The sequence below is a fragment of the Crotalus tigris genome, unplaced genomic scaffold (genome assembly GCF_016545835.1).
Source record: "Crotalus tigris isolate CLP2741 ecotype Arizona unplaced genomic scaffold, ASM1654583v1 scf7180000017847.2079705, whole genome shotgun sequence".
Taxonomy (NCBI): Eukaryota; Metazoa; Chordata; class Lepidosauria; order Squamata; family Viperidae; genus Crotalus; species Crotalus tigris.
In genome coordinates, this window is record NW_024096670.1 from 629,457 (window position 1) to 653,831 (window position 24,375).

The window sequence follows — 24,375 nt, forward strand, 5'->3', positions numbered from 1 at the left end:
GAGGAGAGCAGAGAACAAGAGGGAGAGGTGGAGTTTACCATCCATCTAGCATGTCCTTTGTTGCTGTGCTGGTCCAGTATATAGCTAGCTTAGGAGTTGAGAGCTGTGTGTAGAGCAAGTAGAGGTGGCATGGAGGAGAAGACTTTAGGCAGGCAGAAGAAAGATTGATTCTTTTTTAAGTCAAAGGAAGAGAGAAACACATAACATCCTTTTACTAAGGCAGGCAGATGAAGCTGGCAAGCAGGAATGCTGGTTCTTTTCTTGGAAGAGAAATTATACTCTCTCTTTACTATTCTGGAATGTAGCCACTATCCAGATAGAATAACTCCACGAAATGGCAACATGCAGAATATTTTATTGATCAGGAATTCTAAGTATTAACTCACAGTTATTGAAGATACATCTGTCACGAGTCAGACTACTATGAAATTTGGGGAACTTTTTATGATTGGCTGAAAAGAGAATACGGTTAAAAGATAGTTAACATCAATTTAGATGGAAGAAGGAGGAGCAGATAAGGAGGGAGACCCAGGCGACACAGTATTGAATAACTGCAGGCTGTATAAATGTTTATAGAAGTATATACTGAGAAGGTTAGATAAATAGAAGTATTAATCTTATTGTATATAATACAGATAGGGAAATTTGGAGAGAGGAGTTGCTCGGACATTACCCCTGAATTGTATCTGAAGAGGGATGAAGAAAGGAGAGGAGAGGGAAAAGAGTAAAGGAGGAGAGAAGGAAGTAGGAAGGTTGGAGGAAGAGGAAAGGGGAGGAGAGTGGTGAAGGAGAGGAGAGGAAGAAGAGGGAAGTAGGGAAGAGAAGAAAGGGAGAAAGAAGGTAAAGAAGAAGGAGTGTGGATACGGTGAAAGGGGAAATGGGCGAGCAACACCAAAGTTATGTGTATGTATTTATTTCATTTTGTTAAAAGTATCTGTATGTGAGTGTGGAGGGAATGTATGTTAATATTTGGAAAAATAAAAAATTATTTAAAAAAAAGAAGAAGAAGATACATCTGTCACATGTTTCATATTCTGTCCATTCACGCAGGTAAAAAGAGAATAATTTTCCTCCATCTTCATAAATCTCATATGCTGCTCTGGTTACACTTTCCCCTTTCTACAGAGCTCTTAGCCTCTTGGCTAGGTTTTATGGAGAGAGATAAGAAACCGGCAAGAGGATGTCCCATAATAAAAGACACAAGACCCTCCCAGTAGCCAATTAGAACACAGATATAACCAGGTAACAACTAAAACTACATTTCCCAGAAAGCCGTCTCTTAAGGAGACAGCTTTTAACTCTTAAAATGCTACTTGCTCTACACACAGCTCTCAACTCCTAAGCTAGCTATATACTGGACCAGCACAGTTGCTATCCACCCAACTGCAAGTTTTTAATAAAAGCAGAATATGAACTGTTGGCAAGCATAACTGGTATATTTTTTAAGAGGAGAATAATTTCTTTGCTTTCCTGCAGAGTGAAGCATCTAATCACAGCAATTTTTGGACCCTATTTTTCACTGACTCCTACGCACATTTAAGAGAACTGTTCAGCTTTTTAACACTGCATCACATTCAGGACTCTCTGTATGTAGAACTCAAGAATCAGAATTTGAAAAGTACATGCCTTGCCTTCAGAGTCTATCGGTCTAAAGGCAAAATTGCATTGATGGTCTCTTCCCACAATAGCTTTGCTCCTGCGACATTCCCAGAGGTTTTACAGCAGCAGCAGAAAACACACTGCGAGGAAGAGCCAGATGCTGGGAAAGATGGAGGGCAATAGAAAAAGGGGATGACAGAGAACAAGGTGGCTGGGTGGAGTCACTGAAGCAGGAGGCATGAGCTTCAATGGACTCCAGAAGATGGTAGAGGACAGGAAGGCCCGGAGGAACGTGGTCTATGGGGTCGTGATGGGTCGGACACGACTTCGCAACTAACAACAACAAAAAATTCTATTCTATTCTATTCTATTCGGAAAAATTGAGGGCAATAGAAGAAGGGGACGACATAGAATGAGGTGGCTGGATGGAGTCACTGAAGCAGGAGGTGTGAGCTTAAATGGACTCCAGAAGATGGTAGAGGACAGGAAAGCCTGGAGGAACGTTGTCCATAGGGTCACGATGGGTCGGACACAACTTCGCAACTTACAACAACAACTGTACACACAGGAAGGAAGATTTTATGTACATATTTAGATATCCACTTGAGTAAAGAATAAGAGCCCTTACCAGATCTATAACCACATCTTTGTTAAAAGTGTTTCTCCACTCTGCAGCGACATTGCATACATACATCACTGCTTCTGGATCATCAGCGTTCACGTGGAAGATGGGTGCGTTGACTACCCGTGCAACATCGGTTGGATAGGGAGATGACCGGGCCATTCGTGGGTCCGTAGTAAAACCAATCTAAAATGAAAGAGAAATTGGTTCACTGAGTAATTGCAGGGTTCCTCTCCTTTCACTTTTCTGTTACTTGAAAGTTATTCGAGTGGATTCGTTGGTGTTCTTTGAGCTGGGCGGTCTGTTTACTCGCAGACATTTGTACCTGATTGTTGACCACAACATGGATGGTGCCATTTGTGGTGTACGATGGAAGATCACTCAGATGGAAAGTTTCATAAACCACTCCTTGGCCGGCAAAGGCAGCATCTCCATGGAGAAGTATAGACATAACCTAAGCCGTAATGGGTTTAAAACATAATATACGTAGTTATCAACTGACTATCTTACAAACGAGCATGTCTGTTTGGGGGTGGAATTCAGAAAGATGATTAGGAAGATGATGCAAGTTCTTTGGAAGCAGTTGCATGAACCACCTCCTTTTCAGGAATTAAAGCAGTTGTGGGTTTTGTTTTGTTTTTTAAGGGTTTGTGCAATGCTTTAAAAGCTGCACCTTGGAGCTGCACCCTGGAGCCGTGAAGCCAAGATCAGTTCTCAAAATTTACCAGGTGGGTCTGGAAAGAGATGCTGCTTTAATGGTTTTGAAAAGAAAACCTTTGCATCGCCACAGATCCTGAAGCCTTTCTTCTGAAGATGCAGAGACCTATTGGTGGTGACCTTTAGTGCCCTCAAAGGGCCAGATTTGCTAAAATAGCTTCTGAAGCTCATGAAGGAATTCTCCAGCTTCTCTCCTGGAGACAATTCAGCATAGGTGACCAGCCCTGGCTGTCTCACCACTCCTGACTCATCCTGGCTGACTCACTAGGGCCAACTTGCCATGGGACAACTAGCCATGGAACAGTTCAACACACGATAACTCAGGAGAGGAGCAAGTAGAACTGCAGCTCGCCCCAGCCTCAAGGACTTCGAATTTGAGAAGATTCAAGCTTAAAGCAAGATGCCCACTGCAATTCACTTGTCCCTCTCTTGAGCTGTCCTGCATAGAATTGTCCTGCAATGAGTTGGCCACAGGAGTTATCCTACAGTAGTGACCAAAATTGTGGAAACCTTTTGGGGAAAGTGTATTTTTGAGGTTGGATGGCTAATAACACCACTTTTTGGGGGGGGAGTAGTACCATAAAATTATATATCAATGGGAAGATAGTTTAATCAAGAATGTAATGCAACAAAGTTTGTTCAATTATCTGTACTGTATTCTATGAAAAGTTGCAGCCAAATAACCAGAAAAAGGAAACGCAACTTGCTTAGGTTGATCTCAGATAGCTTTCCTTCATCTGATGGTAGCCAATGAGCATGAGTGTTTAGAGAGCCAATCAGGTGTCATCTTGTTTTGGCCAATCAGATCACAGTACAGTAGCATTCAGTTATTGACGTCCTGTATTGAAGCTGAGAGGAGGACATTGGTCAGTGTGTTATGTGATCCCTATCCAGTTCGTTGGGTTTTTTGGTGTTCTTTCATTTAGTGAGCTTGTAAAACGTAATAAAATTAAAGTCATGGCGCAAAGAATTGACTGGTTGCCCAGAAAGCGATGCAAAATAATATTATTAAGTGAACAAGGCTACAGTTATAAAGAAATTGGAAGAAAAAATGGTGGAAACTTAACCAAAGGTGGCATTTCTACTGTACACTTTTCCCAAAAGGTTTCCACAATTTTGAACACTACTGTAGACCCCTCGAGGTTGCACAATGATGATATGACCTACCAGACATAATTTGGGCGCCATCAAGGCTTGTCCTAAATATCCTTGGTGATTTTCTTCTCAACGTCTTCTATAAATTCAACTGGAGTCAAAGTAAGTTTTGAAAACTGAACCTTTTATGACACTCAGCCGAAGCTATTCAGACAGTCTTACCTTTTTTCCTTCGGTATCCCCTCGGTAAAACTGTTCGGCTTTGGTTTTGCCTTGGACAACAGGATCTACCGCTTCCAAATGAGATGGGTTGGCCACAAGGGACAGGGTGAGCTTTTTGTTCGTGACTCGGTTGATTCTCTCGTGGTACATTCCTAAATGATATTTTACATCTCCAGATCCCTTAGGCAATCAGAAATTAGGAATGTTAAGATACGCGCACGCTCCTAGGATGGACTGGCAGAATGTTAAACAATGATTTCTTTACCTAAACCCTGACTTATTTGTATGCCTTTATTTAATCAGCAAAGTGTGTCAAGAATTCAAAGTTTGCAGCTGATTCTTATACATTTCTTTGAGCTGGGTTTTGTTCTTTATTTCATAACTGAGCTGAATCCGAATAACTTAGCAGGGGAGTGTTTATACTGTCCATTAAGTTTCCGAACTGCCCAACAGCAAAATAATTGATAATAGGCTTATTCTATCCATGGCTTCCAGAACAGTTATGGAATACTCCAGGTAACTAGTAGAGGTTAGGGAGAACTACAGCGTTTCCTCTTTCTCTTTATTGGCTTCTGCTAATCCTTTTTTTTTTTAATTCATTGACCATTTCAACATTCGATACAACAGTTTAACATTCACAGATGTAGCAGAAGAAGACTTCAGAGCTACTTTAAAAGAAAAAAAAAATACTATGTCCTGATTCCAAAGGTGCTCTTTCTTTTTTTTTTTTAAACAAGTTTTATTAGTTTTTCAGTTTCACATCCAAGTGTTTAGGAAGCAGCGTGGTGATTGGGCAATCAATAGTCCAATAACAAGCTCTTTCATAAATGTCTCAGGTTACAGCATCAAAGATTCCCTCTCTATTTTCCCTTAATTATTATATCACGTTCAAATTAATGAATTTCTGATTATAGCTCGATCAATTAAATACTTGCCAATATATTTTAACTTATACATATCCATGTCCTGTTTTTAATTTTTACCCAGTTTCAATAAGTTTTCCAATTTAGCCTTTAGTATCCATAATATTCAGATTTCTGGTGACCCCAATTCCTCTTATTTCATTACAAAATAGTTGTCATAACTAAAATACACATGTTGTTTACTTAAATACATTCTTACTTTATTGCAGAAATATATTCTATTTCTCATCCTAGTAACTCATCACTTACTAATAACATATCCTTTATTGTCTCAATCCGACTTCCGTATTATAATTGAAAACTATATTGTAACAGCTAACTTTCATTTCCCTTATAGATCTAAATCCTCAATATTAAATCAATTAATATCTTTTAGAATCTCCTTAGCCCATTAAGTAAATTTTTAGGCTCTTCTGTTATAAGTCAAAAAGAAAAAAAAATCCCATTATTTTTTTTAAGTCTAACTCTGGCTTTCTTTTTTCTTTTTTTTCTTTTTTTTTTTTTTTTTGCCAAAGTGGCTTCCATATCAGTGCCTCTGGATGGATGCAGTCACTGAAGCAGTAGGCGTGAGCTTAAATGGACTCCAGAAGATGGTATAGGACAGGAAGGCCTGGAGGAACGTTGTCCATGGGGTCGCGATGGGTCAGACACGACTTCGCAACTAAGAACAACAACTCTAGCTTTTATGGAAAGCGGCCAAGTTGCCAAACCCTCAAATACCTACACAGCGGTATGATCAAGACAAGCTATTGTAGCTGACAATATTCTGAAAAGTTGAAAGGATATTTACCCACCTCGTCAGCTGCTTCAAGCTTCGGGTCGAACTGACAAAATATTTGTTCAAGTTCTTTTCGAATAACATTCGCCAACACGTTCAGTCTTCCTCTGGGAGGGGGGAAAAAGCATCAAAAATAAATCACAAGAGGTAAAAATCAACAAATCTACACCAATATAATTTAGAGAATTGATGGCTAAGATTTTGTGATCAGTGTCACATGTCACAGTTTAAATTTTTACTGTTTCTCTCCCTAATATTATTATCTATCTCTATATAAATATATAATGTTATTATATATTTGAACTCTGGTGCTGGAGAAGACTCCTGCGAGTCCCCTGGATTGCAAGGCAATTAAATCGGTCAGTCCTAGAGGAGATCAACCCCAACTGCTCTTTAGAAGGCCAGATCCTGAAGTTGAAACTCAAATACTTTGGCCCCCTAATGAGAAGGAAGGACTCACTGGAGAAGAGCCTAATGCTGGGAAAGATGGAGGGCAAGAGAAGAAGGGGACGACAGAGAATGAGGTGGCTGGATGGAGTCACTGAAGCAGTAGGCGTGAGCTTAAAGGGATTCCAGAAGATGGCAGAGGACAGGAAGGCCTGGAGGAACGTTGTCCATGGGGTCGCAATGGGTCGGACACGACTTCGCAACTAACAACAAAATCTTACTATCAATGTATTTATACCTCACCTAAATGTGAGCAGAACTGTTTTAAAAGATAAGCAGATCTTCCTGAAATTAGCAGACCACTAATAAAGAGAAAAATGTTAAAATTCATATATGAAGGTTTATTACTCTGAACTTTAATTTACACTGACAGCACAGCAAGAGATTTAAAAAACAATAGGAAAAGGAGATCCTAAGAAAAAAAAGATTTGAGGTTCCCCTCCTCCAGCTGTTTACATTGAAGAGGAATATCCTTGGTTCCAGAATGAATTAGAACAAACATGATAACACACTAAAGGGGGGGGGAGAAACCTTAAAAATAGGAATAAAAATGATATTCCATGAAAATCTGGAATTTGTTAGTTCTTACCAGGCAAAGGTGTTTTTTCCAAAAGACAACTAGACTTTCTTTCTTTCTCTTTCTCTTTCTTTCTTTCCTTCTCTTTCTTTCTTTCTTTCTTTCTTTCTTTCTTTCTTTCTTTCTTTCTTTCTCTTTCTCTTTCTTTCTTTCCTTTCTTTCTTTTTCTTTCTCTTTCTTTCTCTCTCTTCTTTTTCTTTCTTTCTTTCTTTCTTTCTTTCTTTCCTTCTTTCTTTTCTTTCTTCCTTTTTTCTTTTTCTCTTTCTCTTTTTTCTTTTTCTTTCTTTTCCTCTTTCTTTCTTTCCTTCTCTTTCTTTCTTTTTCTCCCTTCCTTCCTTCCTTTCTCTTTCTTTCTTTCTTTCTTTCTTTTTTTCCTTTTTTGTTTCTTTTTCTCTCTTTCTCACTCTTTCTTTCTTTCTTTCTTTCTTTCTTTCTTTCTTTCTTTCATGTTTCGCCTCTCATCCAAGAAGCGAACTGAAGATGTTTCTCGGATGAGAAGTAAACATTTTCAAAGGACAAAACAAGAAAGTCCAGCTACCTTTTGGAAAAAACACTTCTGGGACCACCATGACCTGGATGACTGGAAATCTTCATAGCTCTTTAGGAAAGTAGACTACGCACTCATTTACGAAAAGCAAAATTCCCTGCCTCTATAAGATAAATTAATTCTTCCTACATACAATGCAAGCCTCTTGTTCAGGAATATGTCATTCTGCTGAGAAAACAAGCTCTCTATTCATAGAATGTGATGGTTTGTAACTGAAGAAGCCTGATATGGGTTAGATTTCAATGTAGCCAAATCGGCTTCTAATTCAAACTCAGCTTCCTTGGACAAGATCTCTGGCAAATGTTAGTTCCAGTTCCAGGGAACTGTGTTTCCACACCGTCTCATTCCCAAGGCGGTTTGTGAACCCCGGTTGATGATTACAGAGGGAATTCCCTTCTATTCCCTATCCTGAGCTCTCAGTAGTCCTGTGTCGAAAAAGACCGATGCAAGGTTAAAGTGCAGTGGTTAGAGTGCAGTATTGCAGGCTGACTCTGCCCGCTGCCAGGAGTTTGATCCTGACCGGCTCAAGGTTGACTCGGCCTTCCATCCTTCTGAGGTTGGTAAAATGAGGACCCAGATTATTGAGGGTAATATGCTGACTCTGTAAAATGCTTAGGGAGGGCAGTAAAGCGGTATATATATAAGCGGTATATAAACCTAAGCAGTAGTGCTAGTACTAAGAGATTCATTTGTTATCAACACATAAATGTGATTTGCTCCTGACAGCCAAGGTCTTTGAAAAAAAAAAGTGAGGCCCAAATTCCTAATAATATTCAGGAACTGCAACCGAGTGCATTGTTAAGGGATCAAATGAATCAGCCAGGCCGTTACCTGTGAGGCATGCCCATTATAACATATTCAATTCCCATTTCACTTGATTTATCAATGATTGTTTTAAGAGCAGGAATCATGACTTCACATCCTTCCAGGCCAAAGCGCTTTTCTGAGGACCATTTCCTAGCAAGGAAATCCTCAAACCTAAGGAAGTGAAAAAGCAATGGTTTATTATGCGCAAACTCAAGTCGGTTGCTAAAAGAAGAAGCAGACATCCATTGATGTAGCAGGTATATCAACATCAAGCAATGACAATCTTAGAAACTGCACTTGAATAAAAGAGTATTGCATAGTTATTTATCAGCAACAAGTCAACAGGAATGTATTCCTTAATAAAATAAAGGGAAGGAGGGAAGAAGGAGAAGAGGAGAGGAGAGGAGGAGAAGAGAGGAGAGCACAGGAGAGAGGAAGAAAGGGGAAAGGAGAAGAGAAGAGAAGAGAAGAGAAGAGAAGAGAAGAGAAGAGAAGAGAAGAGAAGAGAAGAGAAGAGAAGAGAAGAGAGAAAGGGGGAGGAGAAGAGAAGAGGAGAGCACGGGAGACAGGGGAGAGGAGAGGGGAGGGGAGAGGAGAGGAGGAGAGCACAGGAGAGAGGGAGAAAGAGGAGAGGAGAGGAGAGGAGAGGAGAGGAGAGAAGAGAAGAGAAGAGAAGAGAAGAGAAGAGAAGAGAAGAGAAGAGAAGAGAAGAGAAGAGAAGAGAAGAGAAGAGAGAAAGGGGAGAGGAGAGGAGAAGAGAAGAGGATGAGAAGGAGAGCATGGGAGAAAGGGGAGGGGAGAGGAGAGAAGAGGACAGGAGAGGAGAGGAGAGAAGAGGACAGGAGAGAGAGAGAAAGGAGAAAGGAGAAGAGAGGAAAAGAGAGAAGAGAAAAGAGAAGAGAAGAGAAGAGAAGAGAAGAGAAGAGAAGAGAAGAGAAGAGAAGAGAAGAGAAGAGAGAAAGGGAGAGGAGAAGAGACGAGGACGAGGACAAGGAGGAGAGTACAGGAGAAAGGGGAGAGGAGAGGAGAGGAGAGGAGAGGAGAGGAGAGGAGAGGAGAGGAGAGGAGAGGAGAGACATACAGGATCTGAATCCGTCCATATAGCCATTATTAAGGTATGCTTCACATCTTTCTTGTGTATAAACTAGATACTAAGAAATGCCTTCCTACTTTATTAAAGAGATCCTTCTCATGTTAATCAGCACAAGCAGCAGAAACTGTACGGCTGAAGGTTTTTCCCCCACACTTCCAGGAAGATAAATGAGCAAAACTTTTGGGTGACATGCGGTTAACAGCCTGTCACTCAAATGCCATGTTAACCCAATTATTAAAAGCATCTGGCTGGAATTCATTTTTATTTTAATTAAACTCAGCACGGTGATCCACGGCTGTCTGGCTGAATAAATACTCCCAGGGAAGCCAATGTTGTATTTGAGGAACAATGTGAAATTAATATTTAAATGTTCTTGAGAGCACAAGCATTCATTAACTGTGATGAGGGCCCCCAAAAAGCTGAGTGTTGTTTTATGGTTTCTTGGCCTCAGCCTGCCCTAAGAATGTAGAGGGCAAAAAAAAAAAAAAACCCTAAGTATTTATTAAACAGCTAAGACAGCTTTGCTGATAGAGCTTCTGCTAAGACAGATCTCAACAGCACACAATCACATCCTTCCAAATATACCTTGTGGATCGTACCAGCCTGGCCAACAACGTCCGTTTTTCTTCATTGTTAAATTTCATGACGCCGGGCATCTCAAACTTCTGCCGTATCCAATCGCACTGTTCCACATCATTAATAAACATAAATTCCAGCCCTATGTGTTGACAGTAGGTATTCTGGACCGCAAGGCAATGGATGTATAAATTAAGAGGGGGATATGATAGATGGGTCAATCAAATTTATTTTACAGTCTGTTGCTACATCTTACATAAAACGGTTGTGTTTTCCTTACCCCTAGTATTACCTCCTTCAATGGCTGCGTTTGGTTTTCCGTGAGACATTCCTCGGACTATGGATATTAATTTACCGCCAACAACTAGTTAAATAAAATTGCAGCAAAGAGGTGATACAACCACTTTGACCATCACTGACTGTTGTATCTTATGATTTATGATGAACGTTTTTTACGATTATGATCATGATTTATCACTTGTTGCTTGTATGTGCACTGAGAGCCTATGCACTGGAGACAAATTCCTTGTGTGTCCAATCACACTTGGCCAATAAAGAATTCTATTCTATTCTATTCTATTCTATTCTATTCTATTCTATTCTATTCCAGTCCATTCCATTCCATTCCATCCCATCCCATCCCATCCCATCTCATTCCATTCCATTCCATTCCACTCCCCTCCAGTCTAGTCTAGTCTAGTTTAGTCTAGTCTAGTCAGGTCTAGTCCAGTTCAGTCCAATCCATTCTCCATTCCAGTCCATTTTCCATTCCAGTCCATTCCATTCTATTCTATCCCATCCCATCCCATCCTTCCATTCCATTCCATTCCATTCCACCCTACTCTACTCTACTCTTCCAACTCTGTCTATTCTATTCTATTCTATTCTATTCTATTCTATTCTATTCTATTCTATTCTATTCTATTCTATTCTATTCTATTTACAAAGATGAAGACTGAAGACTGCAGGGTCCTTGGTGCTCTCTGAGCTTGATAGTTTTCTTGGAGATGTTTCATGACCCAACTAGATTATATCATCAGGGCTAGAAGGAAGGGGGGGGGTGATCTCTTTTTACATACTAGTGGCTTGCTCGGTCAGTGTTGATGGAAGATTGAAAACTACCCAAGTCCCATTGAGAAGAAGAAGCAACCACACTGACCTCCAGCCGCCTGATAATCTCCCGTAAAGAAAGCATTGTCTCATTTCCTCCTATGAAGGTGGTTGTAGGCAATCGGAATACTTTGTCCAAGTCAGATTCGTATAAGCCATAAAACTCTGCGACATGAACATCATTAGCGAAGAGACAGGAAGACGGCAAGTCAAAATCAAACAAGACTCCCATATCCCAAGGTCCACCTGATAGGTGCTCACCTGGTCCTCTTTCAGACTTTTTCTGCAAAGAATTATCTTTTCATGGGGAGAAGAAGTCTTACACGTTGACTGGATTCACACAGCACATTGAATGACTGGCTAACCCATGGTTTATTGAGGGAGCCATACGTAACTAGATTTGAGCAAGCTAAGCCATGAGACACAGTTGACTTATAGAACGACTAAGGTGATGTGTGAAGGCCACCATTATACTGACTTCTGAACATGTATATGGAGATTTTTATTCATATAGGTCATAGTGGTCCCAAAGGTGGTTTTTCAGGAAGCAACTGGACTTCCTTTTTCCTTGAAGATGTTTCACTTCTCAACCAAGAAGCTTCTTCAGTTCTTCAGAAGAAGCTTCTTGGATGAGAAGCAAAACGTCTTCAAGGCAAGACAAAAAAAAAAAAAGTCCAGTTGTGTCTTAAAAAAGCACCTTTGGGATGACTTCTGAACATTCCTTAAGATTCACCCCAGATTTCTGCTATTTAAAAACTCTTCTCTTCGGGCCTATACAGAGAGACACAGAGAGAGACCCCCTTTAGTTAAGTACACAATGCATGTGTGAACATACTCAAAAATCCACATATATACAGTAATAGCCAAGATTGTGGAAACCTTTTGGGGAAAGTATATTTTTGAGGTTTGATGGCTAATAACACCACTTTTTCGGGGGAGTAGTACCATAAAATTATATATCAATGGAAAGATACTTTAATCAAGAATGTAATGCAACATAGTTTGTTCAATTATCTGTATTGTATTCTATGAAAAGCTATAGCCAAATAACCAGAAAAAGGAAGCACAACTTACTTAGGTTGATATCAGGTAGCTTTCCTTCATCCGATGGTAGCCAATGAGCAAGAGTGTTTAGAGAGCCAATCGGGTGTCATCTTGTTTTGGCAATGAGCCAATCAGATCACAGTAGGAGTCAGTTTTTGATGTCATGTATTGAAGCTGAGAGGAGGACATTGGTCAGTGTGTTATGTGATCGCTATCAAATTGTTTGGGTTTTTTGGTGTTCTTTCACTGAGTGAGCTTGTAAAACGTGATAAAATTAAATTCATGGTGCAAAGAGTTGACTGGTCGCCCAGAAAGCAATGTAAAATAGTATTATTAAGTGAACAAGGCTACAGGTTATAAAGAAATTAGAAGAAAAAATGGGTGGAAACTTAACCAAAGGTGGCATCTCTACTGTACACTTTCCCCAAAAGGTTTCCACAATTTTGGCCACTACTGTACATATAAAAAATGCTAATCTATTTATAATAAACTAATACACATAATTAGAGGACAATCTCACTAAAGAAGACTTGGCCGCTCTGTTCTAGTAGTGAAAGAAAATTGCAATGCTTAACTAACTTGCGAGCTGCATTTTGTTTCCTTGAGACATTCCTCTGACTATGGATATTAATTTACCGCCAACGAGGTTTAAAACTCTCACCCAGTTTATCTATAGTAGTGATTAAATCCGATGGAACGAATGAATCCAGATCGGCATCCAGGATTCCTAAGGGATCCAACTGAGCCACATGGTGTCCCCGGATCTGAAGAGGTTAAGAGTGGGAAAGAAGGGAAGTAGGAAAGGCGAAGGAAAGAACAAACATCACGCTAAACGGGGTCAATCAAAGGAGAAGCTCACCGAAACTCGTGGAATTACAATGGTTCATAGAAGCATCAAAAGAAACGGCATGAATTCCCAGAGGATCAAGCTGAGCTTTGTAGTGCCCTACAAACTGAAAGTAAGCACACCTGTCATCGGGGTATGTGAATTATAATGACTCTTATCTTACATAGTTTACAAATTTTGGCCCAACGGGCAATGAAAAGCATCTTTATAATCCAATTGCAATCCATTCATTTTAAAATTAGTTTTCAAATTAAAATTCTAAGGTGCACTCCTTATGGAACGCCATGATCTTGCTTTTCTTAATTTCTAGGCTGGCATTAGATGGTGACCCACCAAAGTAATCTTGAGAGCGAACCCCATGTCTTCTCCTTGCCCTGTTTTTCTTTCCGGTTGTGATCTCAACAACCAAGCTGATCCGCTGTTTATTATTGTGTAATGTTACCTAGCTCATTCTGCAGGAAGCAAGGAAGAGGCATTTGGTAGATTGAATTCTGCAAAAAAAAAAAACCAAGCTTTTTAGACTTTGGGCTGCTGAGAACACAAACTAGCACTGGGGAATTTCAGTCAACAATCCCAAATTGGGTCCTTCTGTCGTTACTCTGATGTTCGTGCGTGATACGATCTACGTAGAACCGTTTTATAAAAACAATAATAATAGCAATAAAGTTGGAAGGGACCTTGGAGGTCATCTAGTCCAACCCCCCCCCCCGCTCAGGCAGGAAACCCCATACAGTTTCAGACAAATGGCTGTCCAGTCTCTTCTTAAAAACTTCCAGTGTTGGAGCATTCACCGCTTCTGGAGGCAGGTGGTTCCACTGGTTAATTGTTCTAACGGTGAGGAAGTTTCTCCTTAGTTCCAGGTTGCTTCTCTCCTTGATGAGTTTCCATCCGTTGCTTCTTGTCCTGCCTTCAGGCGCCTTGGAGAACAGCTTGACTGCCTCTTCTTTGGGGCAGCCCCTGAGATATTGGAAGGCTGCTATCATGTCCCCCCTCGTCCTTCTCTTCATTAAACTAGACATGCCCAATTCCAGCAACTGTTCCTTATGTGTTTTGATTAACTTCAATTCAGGCTTTAATTTGCTTAAATCTTTTCTATGTAGATGTGCGCGGGGTCTAGGACAATTCACCACAGCCCCCTCGCCCTGGCCGACTCACCGTGAAACAATTCCAGGCAGAGTAAGTTCTTTGTACGATTTATCAAAGGGTTACCAAAGCTAGTAGTCACAGGAACGATTTCCTGTGATATAAGGGATCAAATAATTTTGTCGAAAATGTGGTCAATAAAAATAAAATGAAGTACATGAATCCCATGGCGAGTTATCCAGTGGTGAGCTGGCCACTAGTGAACTGGCCATGATGAGTTGGCCGTGGCGAATTGGCTGGGGTGACTTGTCCCATTCCGATTTGCGTAGGTGGGTGTTTAGTTATAGCAATAGCATTTAGATTTATATACTGCTTCACCGTGCTTTGCAGCCCTCTCTAAGCAGTTTGGAGAGTCGGCCTCTTGCCCCCCAATGATCCAGGTCCCCATTTTACCGACCTCGGAAGGATGGAAGGCTGAGTCAACCCTTGAGCCGGTGAGACTCGAACTGCTGGCAGTCGGCAGAATTAGCCTGCAATACTGCATTCTAACCACTAGGGCAACCACGGCTCTTTTATGTTGTGAAATACATTTCCTATCACTCAGTCACCTGGTCAATATATTAACCAGGGACACATACACACACACACACACAGTTCTGATAAAAGCGCTCCTGGGACACTGAATGTAATTAAAAAGTCAGAGAATTAGGAAATAGGACTTTTCCTTCTGAATGCCCTGTTTGCACATACAGCATCGGAGGAGATATGGCTTCCTATTTACAGAAGATGGCTCTTTCTGTTGCTTTGAACATATTTCACTTAGAATAACTGTACTGTCAACAGTTTTCCTCAATTCTGCTCAGCTGGTATTTATATTACAAATAAACCAATTTATGTTCTAAAGAAGAAACAGAAAACATAGCAGAAGAATGTACAGTAGGTCTTCTGTTGGGGATATGTTACAGAGATAGGCACAATCTGCTCCTTCCTTCCTTCCTTCCTCCCTTCCTTCCTTCCTTCCTTCCTTCCTTCCTTCCTTCCTTCCTTCCTTCCTTCCTTCCTCCCTCCCTCCCTCCCTCCCTTCCTCTCTCCTTCCCTTCCCTTCCTCCTTCCTCTATTTTATTAAAGAATAGATTCTTATTTAGTTGTTGCTGGTAAATAACCATGCAATGATTCTGTTTTGTTCAGTGTAATTTCTAAGAGTGTTGCTTATTGTGAACAGTGTAAGTCTGTAGCCCTTCCTTCCTCTTTCTTTGGCTTCATGTGGGATGGATGCGACTGAAGTTGGCAGTTATGGAAACCAGGCACAGAAATGATATAGAGCAAGGGTGTCAAACTCAATTTCACTGAGGGCCGCATCAGCATTGCGGTTGCCCTCAGGGGGCCAGGTGCATGCGGCCTACTGTGTGGGTGTGGCCTACTGGGTGGGCATGGCCAGCTCTACATCATTCGCATCAAGAGTGCCTGTGGGGGCCTGGGCAGGAGTGGGATAGATCTGAGGGTCTCTGCCAGAAGGGGATGGGACCGGGGCAAGTGCCAAGGCATGGTCCACTGGAGGAGCCTCACCGTTCCTCTCAGGCCATGCGGGGGGGGGGGCTTATGGAGCTAAGACTGAATGTGTTTCAGCATTGATGGCCACCACAAAATTGTACATTGGCTCCCGGCTGGCCTGGGCCAGGGCCAAGGCAGAGGGGGGCGTTCCTTCACTGTTTCCAGGATGGCTTCGCGGGCCACATGAAACCACTTCGCGGACCACATCCAGCCCCCGGGCCTTGTGTTTGACATGTCTGGTATTGTTGTGATTCCGTGCCAGCCTGTGCTCCCAACAGCTCAGTCTGAGGAATCTGAGGAGGAGGTGGAGGAGGCATTTGAGGGGCCATCAGGGGCAGAGGGAGGCTTTGATGAATTACAGGACTCACGGTTTGATGCAGAGCCTGGGCCCTCCAGTCGTGTTCCTGATGAAGCTCAGCTGTGTGAGGAGAATGAGTCAGACTCGGAGGACTCACACCTGATGGACCTGCTAATTGATGCTCGCACACGTCGTCAATTAGCAAGAGTAAATCAGCAGCAGTCAATACGGCAACTCCAGGGTAAAAGGAGAAGGCACTGAGAGGCAACACCTTGGGACTGCTGTATAAAAAAAGGAGGTGTGGGCAGTGCTGGTTGCTGAAGGCAACCGTTTGCAAAGTACTTCTTTGAATCCTGGTCTGTTCGTCTTGCTTGTGACTACTCTTCTGTTTGCATCGTGTTTTCCTGTGGACTATTTCCTTCATTTGGATTGAGTTTTTCTGTTTGTGTTTTGGACTATTTGGCAGGTTTGTCACCCATATTAAAAGGGGTTTGTTTTCTTTTAAAGTCTCCAGCCTATTTTATCAACAGGGGTTTGGCTGGGATAGAACAGGTATAGAGTGAAAATTATTGTTCCCTGTTAAAATCACCCAAGAACAACATGGATCGTTATGCCTGGTGGTGCTCTTTCTACCCCTTCGAAATTAGGTTAAGAACCTTCAGAAAAATAGATGCTTCCTTCGGTGGGAGAGTGCAAAGCTGGGCAACCTTGGCAGAACTGTAGTAAACGTTTCCAAGAGCATTTTTTTCCAATGGAAATGGTGGAAAGTCCTCTCTTTTGCTTACCTCAGTGGTTCTGGGTTTGGACCCCATTTGGGGTCGAACGATCATTTCACGGGGGTCACCAAACAACGCAGTCCGCCATTTTTTCCTCTTTTCCTTAGCTGTGCTACTCCCTTTTATTCTATTGGCTTTTGAAAGCCAATAGAATAGACTCTCTTGAATAGAGTCCAACTCTATTGGCTTTCAAAAGCCAATAGGAATTGTCCAGGCTATCTCTGCGCTGCTGAGCCCCCCAAAAGTCCCATTCTGCAAACGGTGCTGCACCAGTTGAGTAGTCCTCGACTTACGATTGGTTGGGGGTCGCGGCATTAAAAAGGTTGAGAACCACTGGCTTACCTGGTAGGCTCTGATCAAGGACTGGACTGCCAGGTGGTCTTCAACCAGCTTCTCCGCCTTACCAGGCGCTTTGGTCAACCCATGGCTCTGGATGAGCGATGTTTTGGTTTCGGAAAGTTCTGGCAAAGATGAACGAAGGGGCTGTCCAGGAAGAGCCTGAGCAGTAGCGTTACGGAAAAATAAATCCCAAGACTGAGAGGGGTAGAGGGCAGAGGAGAGAGAGGAGTGAGAAACGGTTAGTTTTCCAACAATGTAGTTATTGCATCAGACCTGCCTCAGCTTGGTCATCTGAGTAAAAACATCCTAACTCCACTTGTTGAGAAAGGTATATTTTACTAGGCCTCAAGTGAATTACGGTAATGCAAAGGCAGAACTAAAGGGTTCTGTGGGAAGTCAGCCCCTCCCCCCAGAGAAGGAAATATTAAAAGGGCAGAATATATTTCCCTGAAGGATTTTAAAAGCAGAAACCTACCCTGCCTCTGAGCAGAAATCAAGTCTGCAAAAAGGCAGATAATCTTGTCAGAAAGACCGGCGTCAGGAAGTTGGGATTAGGAAGAAAGATCTGTAGAGTGAACACCAAAAATCTAAGAGTCATTGGCCACAGCCCCAGGGAAGCAGGGTATGACCCTTGAGACACAATAGGATTAACCCACCACCATCAGAATACCAGAAAGGCACACTCAGACTCAGGTCAAAGTTCATGCCACAGGAACAACTCCAAACAAAAGGCTCCAGAGGGTATAAAAACCCACTCCCTACATGTGCTCTCTCCTTTTTCTTCCAGAGCCTTCTTCCTGTTCTGGCTCTCCTCTTCAATAAACTGCAACCTTCTTTCTAAAGCAGTCGCCATGTTGTTTATCCCCGGCTTGGACTGAATCATGATGAAGACTTTTCCTTCAACAGTTCGCTTGTTAAATTTTCCCAGTTAACTTTCCTCCCTTAGTCCCTTCCCATTGCTTGGCTCTCCTTCTCCAATCAATTTTAAAAGAGATGCCTTGGAAACAGTCACTCTGCGGGCTGGCAGTCTTCTCCCAGGGAAACAACTTTGAAAACTTCCTCGGTTCTCACAGAGAGCTGTTCTCACAATTCAGATTCACTTTCCCCCAAGTCCTCCCCCTTCCTTCCAGCCTCCCCCCAGGGTTCATGGCAGACTGCCAGCGAGGAGCCAATTCTGACATACTGATCCAAACAGCAGTCCTCGCTTTGACTTCATTTTTCCTACTTCCACATCCTAAACCTCCCATCTAGGTCTTCACACCCACATCCCGTGATCCTCCTCGCTGAAAAATCAAAGGCAGCCATTGCAAATTTATTAAGAAATTATTATTATTATTAAGTGCCCTGTGACATTTGGATTCAACAGTCACAATCAGAAATGACCAATGGATTTATATATTGATCTTTCCATGTTGAAGCATGTCTCATTGTGGAATAATCCTGCATGCATCTGTAGATATAATGGTTATCCTCTCCACTATCGCTGTGTCAAGAGCACGGGGGAAATCTCTCTTGAAATATATTTTTCAAATATATTATTTGATCCGTAACGATTCAGTCACCGCAAAAAATGTTTCTTCTCAATGTATACGTCTTCATGGTATTCTCCCTAGGTCCTAGGAGATGCCCCCCTCAAAAGTTTATTTTAAAATATCCTAGAATACTTAAGATGGAATCCATGTAAATTGGTGGAATATTTGCCTGTACAACTTCTAAGCTCAATCCCTGCATTTTTGTGAACCTAAGCACTGATTTTAAAAAAAATCCCATGGAAAAGGAGGCCATATCCAGTAGCTAATAAAAAACACCGCGTTCTGCAGGAAAAGCATAAGCCAGTGATGGCGAACCTTTTAGAGACCGAGTGCCCCAAAACCGCCCCTCCGTCCCTGCTCTGCCCTGCCCAGTGGGCCACCTATCACCTCCACGGCCCGCCACAGATCACCCAGGCAGCTCAGCAGCGCCATGGTGGCCACGCCATCCGCCCATGCCCCGCAGCATCATCTGCACACGACAGGCGCAAGGGCAGAGTCTTGTCCCCGCTGCCCGGCTACCATGTCCTTGGCTGCGCTGCTTCACGTGGGCCGCACCCAAGGCGACTCTCCTCCGGGAGGGCTGCTGGGGAGGCAGGGGCTATGGGAGGAGGTGGGGCTGGGGAGATGGTGCGTGTGCCCACAGAAAGGGCTCCGAGTGCCGCCTCTGACACCCATGCCATAGGTTCGCTACCACTGGCATAAGCTATGAAGTAACAGTGTTAGTTATAAAATTTTATAATTTAAAGTTTATTTAAATGTTTAGTAATAAAGGTTTTGTTTATTCACATGGGCTCAACAATGGGCTGACATTCTCAACCAATCTAATAGCTTAGGCTTTGTGAACGAAAATCGTTCATCCCTGAAGCTCCAAATTATTAAACTTTAGAAGTTAGAATGTAATGTTGCTATGCCCCATTTGAGAAAGAACAAAGTGCAAGAACTCCTAACTTAATTAACAAACTATCTACAAATAAAGTTCCTTTCCGCCCACTCTTCTGTCTGCAGCAGATCATGCTGCACAACAATCATACATACTAGACTTCACGAGACAAGATAACCATAATAAAATTATAATATGTATAACAGGAACGTAAAAGCTGGATAATTGTGGGAGAAAACCTGCTGGCGTCCCCCTATTAATTCAAGTTTTATTTCGGAACACATAAAGGACTTTCTCGTCTGAATTTCAAATCTATGTAAACAGGGAGAACACACAGCACTGAGATGAAACAGAAGCACAAATGTCAATTTTAATATTTTTTTTTAAAAGGGGAAGTGTCCTAAACGAGTCTTAAGATATATAAATCTCACCTTATGCACGCTGCTTGGGTCTTCAAGCCACGCATAATACATTTCTTCCACGTAGGTCGAATTGCTCCCGCTCAAAAATGGCTCTTTGACCCCGGGGGAAACGTAAGGCCGACTTGGCAAAAACACTGTCCTGTTTACATTCCTCTTTATGAAGGAAGAAATGCCACAACATTTCAAAGTACTAGCGAGCAACCGCAAGTGGCTCATATTTCATCGATGGGGGACTATGAAAAAGGAAAAACGGACAATACACGAGGGTTAGCTTATAACAAAACACACACTGTGTTACCAATAGAAGAGAATATTTGTAGCCCAGGGTTACAACGTATGATATTAAGTGCAACTTAATGTGATTTTTACGCCTTTGGTGAATCAGCAATAATTGAGAGGGGGGGGGCAATATCTTTCTACCTTTACAAATACATGTTGGATAAAAGTTGGTCAAATTAACTCCCGGGGCTATTATGCACGGTATGATTTTTACTTAATTCTGTACTCAAAATAACATTTTTTAATTTATGCATTAATCTAATTTATACAGCATCCATCTCTGGATGGATGCTTTAGATTCTGAAAGGTGCGCAACAGATGTTTGAGGCTAATTCATTCCCCAAAATTGTAATTGGAAGTTTTAAGGAGAAAATCATGATATTCCCAGCAAGAGAAAAAAGTGATCACTGTGCTCCAGGACCTAAAACTATCACCCAATAATACAAAGACAGCAGTTGGACAATGAATGGATTTCCACAACCTGCTAAGAGTAGTTTGGGGCAATCTTTGCAGCCTCCACTTTGATTTACTGCAATATATATATATATATATATATATATATATATATATATATATATATATATATGTTTGAGAAAATTAAAAATATGAACCCTGGGAGTATTCATGGTGAGAAATAAAATGATCACCAGGGTAATAAAACTATAAAATTTATTAAAAAAGCGCCTAGCTTTCGCCGTCACCTGCCGGCATCCTCAGGGCTAGTGCGCCAGGGAGTGAGAGAGTCACTTTTATAGATGTACTAAAGTCTGCGCACGACTCCTCGACCTCGTCATCGGGCCTAATTGGTATGACTGCGCACGGCTGATCTGTTCCTTCCCGTTCATTTCGGTCACATGTTCATCCTCATCCATCCTTCTTTCCCCCAATCTTGTGACCGAAATGAACGGGAAGGAACAGATCAGCCGTGCGCAGTCATACCAATTAGGCCCGATGACGAGGTCGAGGAGTCGTGCGCAGACTTTAGTACATCTATAAAAGTGACTCTCTCACTCCCTGGCGTACTAGCCCTGAGGATGCCGGCAGGTGACGGCGAAAGCTAGGCGCTTTTTTAATAAATTTTATAGTTTTATTACCCTGGTGATCATTTTATATATATATATATATATATATATATATATATATATATGTAGGTCTTTGGTTATTCGGGTTTTCTCCCACGTAAAATTAGAAGCACGAAGCTGAAAGCACCAGCCTGAAGTTGACGAATGAGACTTCGTCGAAACGTCGCCAAGATACTTCCAATTTTACGTGGGAGAAAACCCGAATAACCAAAGACCTACATACAAACACTCGCAAAAACCTCAGAAAACAAATATATATACATTCATACATACATACATACATACATACATACATATACATATACACATACACATACATATACATATAGTTGATCCAACCACTACATGCCCTGCATGGGAATGGGGGCAGGCTAATCCTATCTCGGTTTCATTATTTGCAAACAAGTCTTCCAAAGGCACACCTCAACTGAATGCATTGGTGATAAATTGCAAATTGAATACAGTAATTAAATCCTCGGTGAAGCATCTGGTTAGGGAAAAAGCTATCTTGAATAGTAGCAGTGGCATCACTAAGAAACTGTGACAGTAGTGACACATGGACAATATTGTGATGACACGGCTGATACTGACATGTTTGCAGGTCTGAAAGACACATTAGCTAGGCCCATGTCATCATTTTTGACCCCCTCCCCCAAACTGAATTGTTTTATTTTGATTTAGTACTAGTAGGTGTGCACAGAGCTCTGCAGTCATCTATTAAATACACTTTCTATCTTAGAATGTAGTATAAACCCACCCAATTATGGCTTATTCAATAAATCACAATTACACTATAACTTAGCATGATGAAAACCTATTTGTTTACCTCAAGGCGTGGACAGGAAAATGGGGGTACTTTTTTTTTTAGTGACACCACAAAGTTCCTCTATGTACAATTCTAAAACTGATCAGGCAAATATACGTGTATAATTATGTTTAGTATTTGCTTAGGTATGCAAAGCAAGCCATAACATCCATTTTGTGCTATGCAGCAATACATGTAAACAAAAGTGAGCATATGAATACATTCATGGGCACACAGAGTGCTTTGTTTTAAATTCACAGAGAAATTTGAACCTTTAATAAATTTATTGCCTCCCTGTCTAAAGAATTATTTTGCAAAATGTGAGGCCATATACCTAGGTCCAGTCTACTATTTATTAATTGACTGATTATGCCTCCTCAGTTGTTGACAACTCTTAGTGTCCATACAAATAGACTTTCTCCAAAACAATCTGTCCCTAATTTTGGCCTTTCAGTCTTCCAAAGGTACACTCAACATAACTGAAGCGAAGCACTTTGCACCCTGTTGTTTTCTTCTCTTTCCTGGCATCAAGATCACATGAAGATCACGTGAAGTATTAGTACCACTTTATAAAACCTCAGTAAGACCATGTCTGGAATATCGCATCGAGTTTCGGTCACCACGTTGCAAAAAAGATGTTGAGACTTTGGGGCAAAAAATGCAGAGAAGAGCAACTAAGGTGCTTAAGGGCCTGGAGACAAAAACATGTGAAGAACGGTTGCAGAATTTGGGTTTGGCTAGTCTAGGAAAAAGAAGGAATAGGGGTGATACGATAGCAATATTCCAGTGTTTGAGGGGCTACCACAAATAAAGAGGGGGTCAATTTATTTTCCAAAGCACCAGAGGATGGGACAAGAAACAATGGATGGAAACTAAGGAGAAGCAACCTGGAAGTTCAAAGTATCAAGATTCTTCTTATCCTGCTTCTTTGAATCCAACTTTTGCTTCCATGGAGTGTCAAAGGTAACATCATAGTTTGTGCAATTCTGATTTTTGTAGATATAAGCACATTGCAGAATTCAAATAACTTTTCCAAGGCCTTCATAGCTGCTACAGTAAGTGTTATCTGTGTATTTTTTTGACTGCTTGTTCCTGTATTGTTGATGGTTGATCTTATAAGACAAAGCTATCCATCATTTTTATTTATTCATTGTTAGTTCTAAGGCTGTTGTTCCACCCACTGTTATTAGTTTACAGTTATACAAAATTACAATTCCAAATTTCGTAAGAGCCTTATTCTTAAACCATTTTAATGTGCTGGCCTAGGGCTGTAAATAAATTGATTGATTGATTGAAACCACTTTAATATATTCCATGCAACAGTCTTGAACATTTTTTTTTAAAAAAAAATTCCTTTAGGTGCTTGGATTTTGCCATTGGGGTAATGGAATAATTGAAATCACAGCTCATGTTTTTCATGTAGTCATTTTTACAGGCATATCAGACATTCACCTTCCAACCCCATTAATAACAAAATTCTCAAGGCCCTCAGATTGCTTTACTGTACCTTGAACGACTTGCTGACAAAGTAATCCATTGCCTTAAACGCTGAAAAATGTTGCTTTACACTCTGTAAAATTCAGCAAGCAAATATTTGGGTCCTTCTTACTGCTATGCTGTTATCCCAAAGGGTGCCCAAAGGATATGATCAAAAAGTCAAGACAGGAGCCAGGAAAAGCAAAGCTCCAATTGTGATGTCACAAATCCCAATGACATTTTTTACTACATCCTGCTGACATCACTGCTTTGTGCTTTTTTGTTACATTGCTTGGTCAATGACCATACCTAAAACTTACTTACTTCCTCTTTTCCTCCCTCCCTCCCTCCCCTCTTCTTTCTCATCTATCCACTAAATATCTATGTACCAAACAACCAAACAACCACCCACCCACCCACCCACCCATCTATCCACCCATCTCTATCTATCCATCTATCCATGCCTCCATCCCTCTGTCCATTCATGTCTCCGTCCGTCCACCCACCCACCCACCCATCCATCCATCCATCCATCCATCCATCCATCCATCTATCTATCTATTTATCTATCTCATCTGTCCAACTACTTACCCATGTCTTATCTATTTTCACCATCTGTAACTGAAGAATGTATTAATTGAATAAATATTTGTTATGCTTCTGTTGACAGTATTTATAATACTTGTAAAGTGTTCTGCTCAGATTCTTATCCTGGAAGGCAGATGATGATAATGATGATGATGATGATGATGACGATAATAATAATAATAATGATAATAATAATAAACATTGGAAGGGACCTTGGAGGTCATCTAGTCCAACCCCCCGCTCAGGCAGGAAACCCTATA

At 41.3% G+C, this 24,375-nt stretch overlaps 2 protein-coding genes across 5 annotated transcripts in view; one reads left to right on the plus strand and one right to left on the minus strand.

Annotated features, from left to right (window-relative positions):
* The window catches only part of CUNH10orf53 (chromosome unknown C10orf53 homolog), a 45,107-nt gene extending 39,150 nt beyond the window's left edge, over positions 1 to 5,957 (plus strand). The window contains exon 3 of the mRNA XM_039343361.1: positions 5,694 to 5,957. Within this exon, the coding sequence (XP_039199295.1) occupies positions 5,694 to 5,734 (41 nt within the window). The 3' untranslated portion in view covers positions 5,735 to 5,957. The remainder of the gene's footprint in view (positions 1 to 5,693) is intronic.
* Positions 1 to 24,375, minus strand: part of OGDHL (oxoglutarate dehydrogenase L) — a 53,421-nt gene that overhangs the window by 27,192 nt on the left and 1,854 nt on the right. For 2 of the 4 annotated variants that reach the window (XM_039343355.1, XM_039343357.1), the window contains exons 2-11: positions 19,895 to 20,118; positions 17,055 to 17,246; positions 12,819 to 12,921; positions 11,163 to 11,278; positions 10,013 to 10,167; positions 8,359 to 8,505; positions 5,973 to 6,063; positions 4,256 to 4,435; positions 2,547 to 2,675; positions 2,228 to 2,407 (exon numbers count right to left, since the gene is read on the minus strand). In XM_039343355.1, the coding sequence (XP_039199289.1) occupies positions 2,228 to 2,407; positions 2,547 to 2,675; positions 4,256 to 4,435; positions 5,973 to 6,063; positions 8,359 to 8,505; positions 10,013 to 10,167; positions 11,163 to 11,278; positions 12,819 to 12,921; positions 17,055 to 17,246; positions 19,895 to 20,101 (1,500 nt within the window). In that variant the 5' untranslated portion in view covers positions 20,102 to 20,118. Of the gene's footprint in view, positions 1 to 2,227; positions 2,408 to 2,546; positions 2,676 to 4,255; positions 4,436 to 5,972; positions 6,064 to 8,358; positions 8,506 to 10,012; positions 10,168 to 11,162; positions 11,279 to 12,818; positions 12,922 to 13,016; positions 13,111 to 13,337; positions 13,496 to 17,054; positions 17,247 to 19,894; positions 20,119 to 23,558; positions 23,758 to 24,375 lie in introns of those variants that run through there. The other 2 variants (XM_039343356.1, XM_039343358.1) reach the window with 2 other exon arrangements.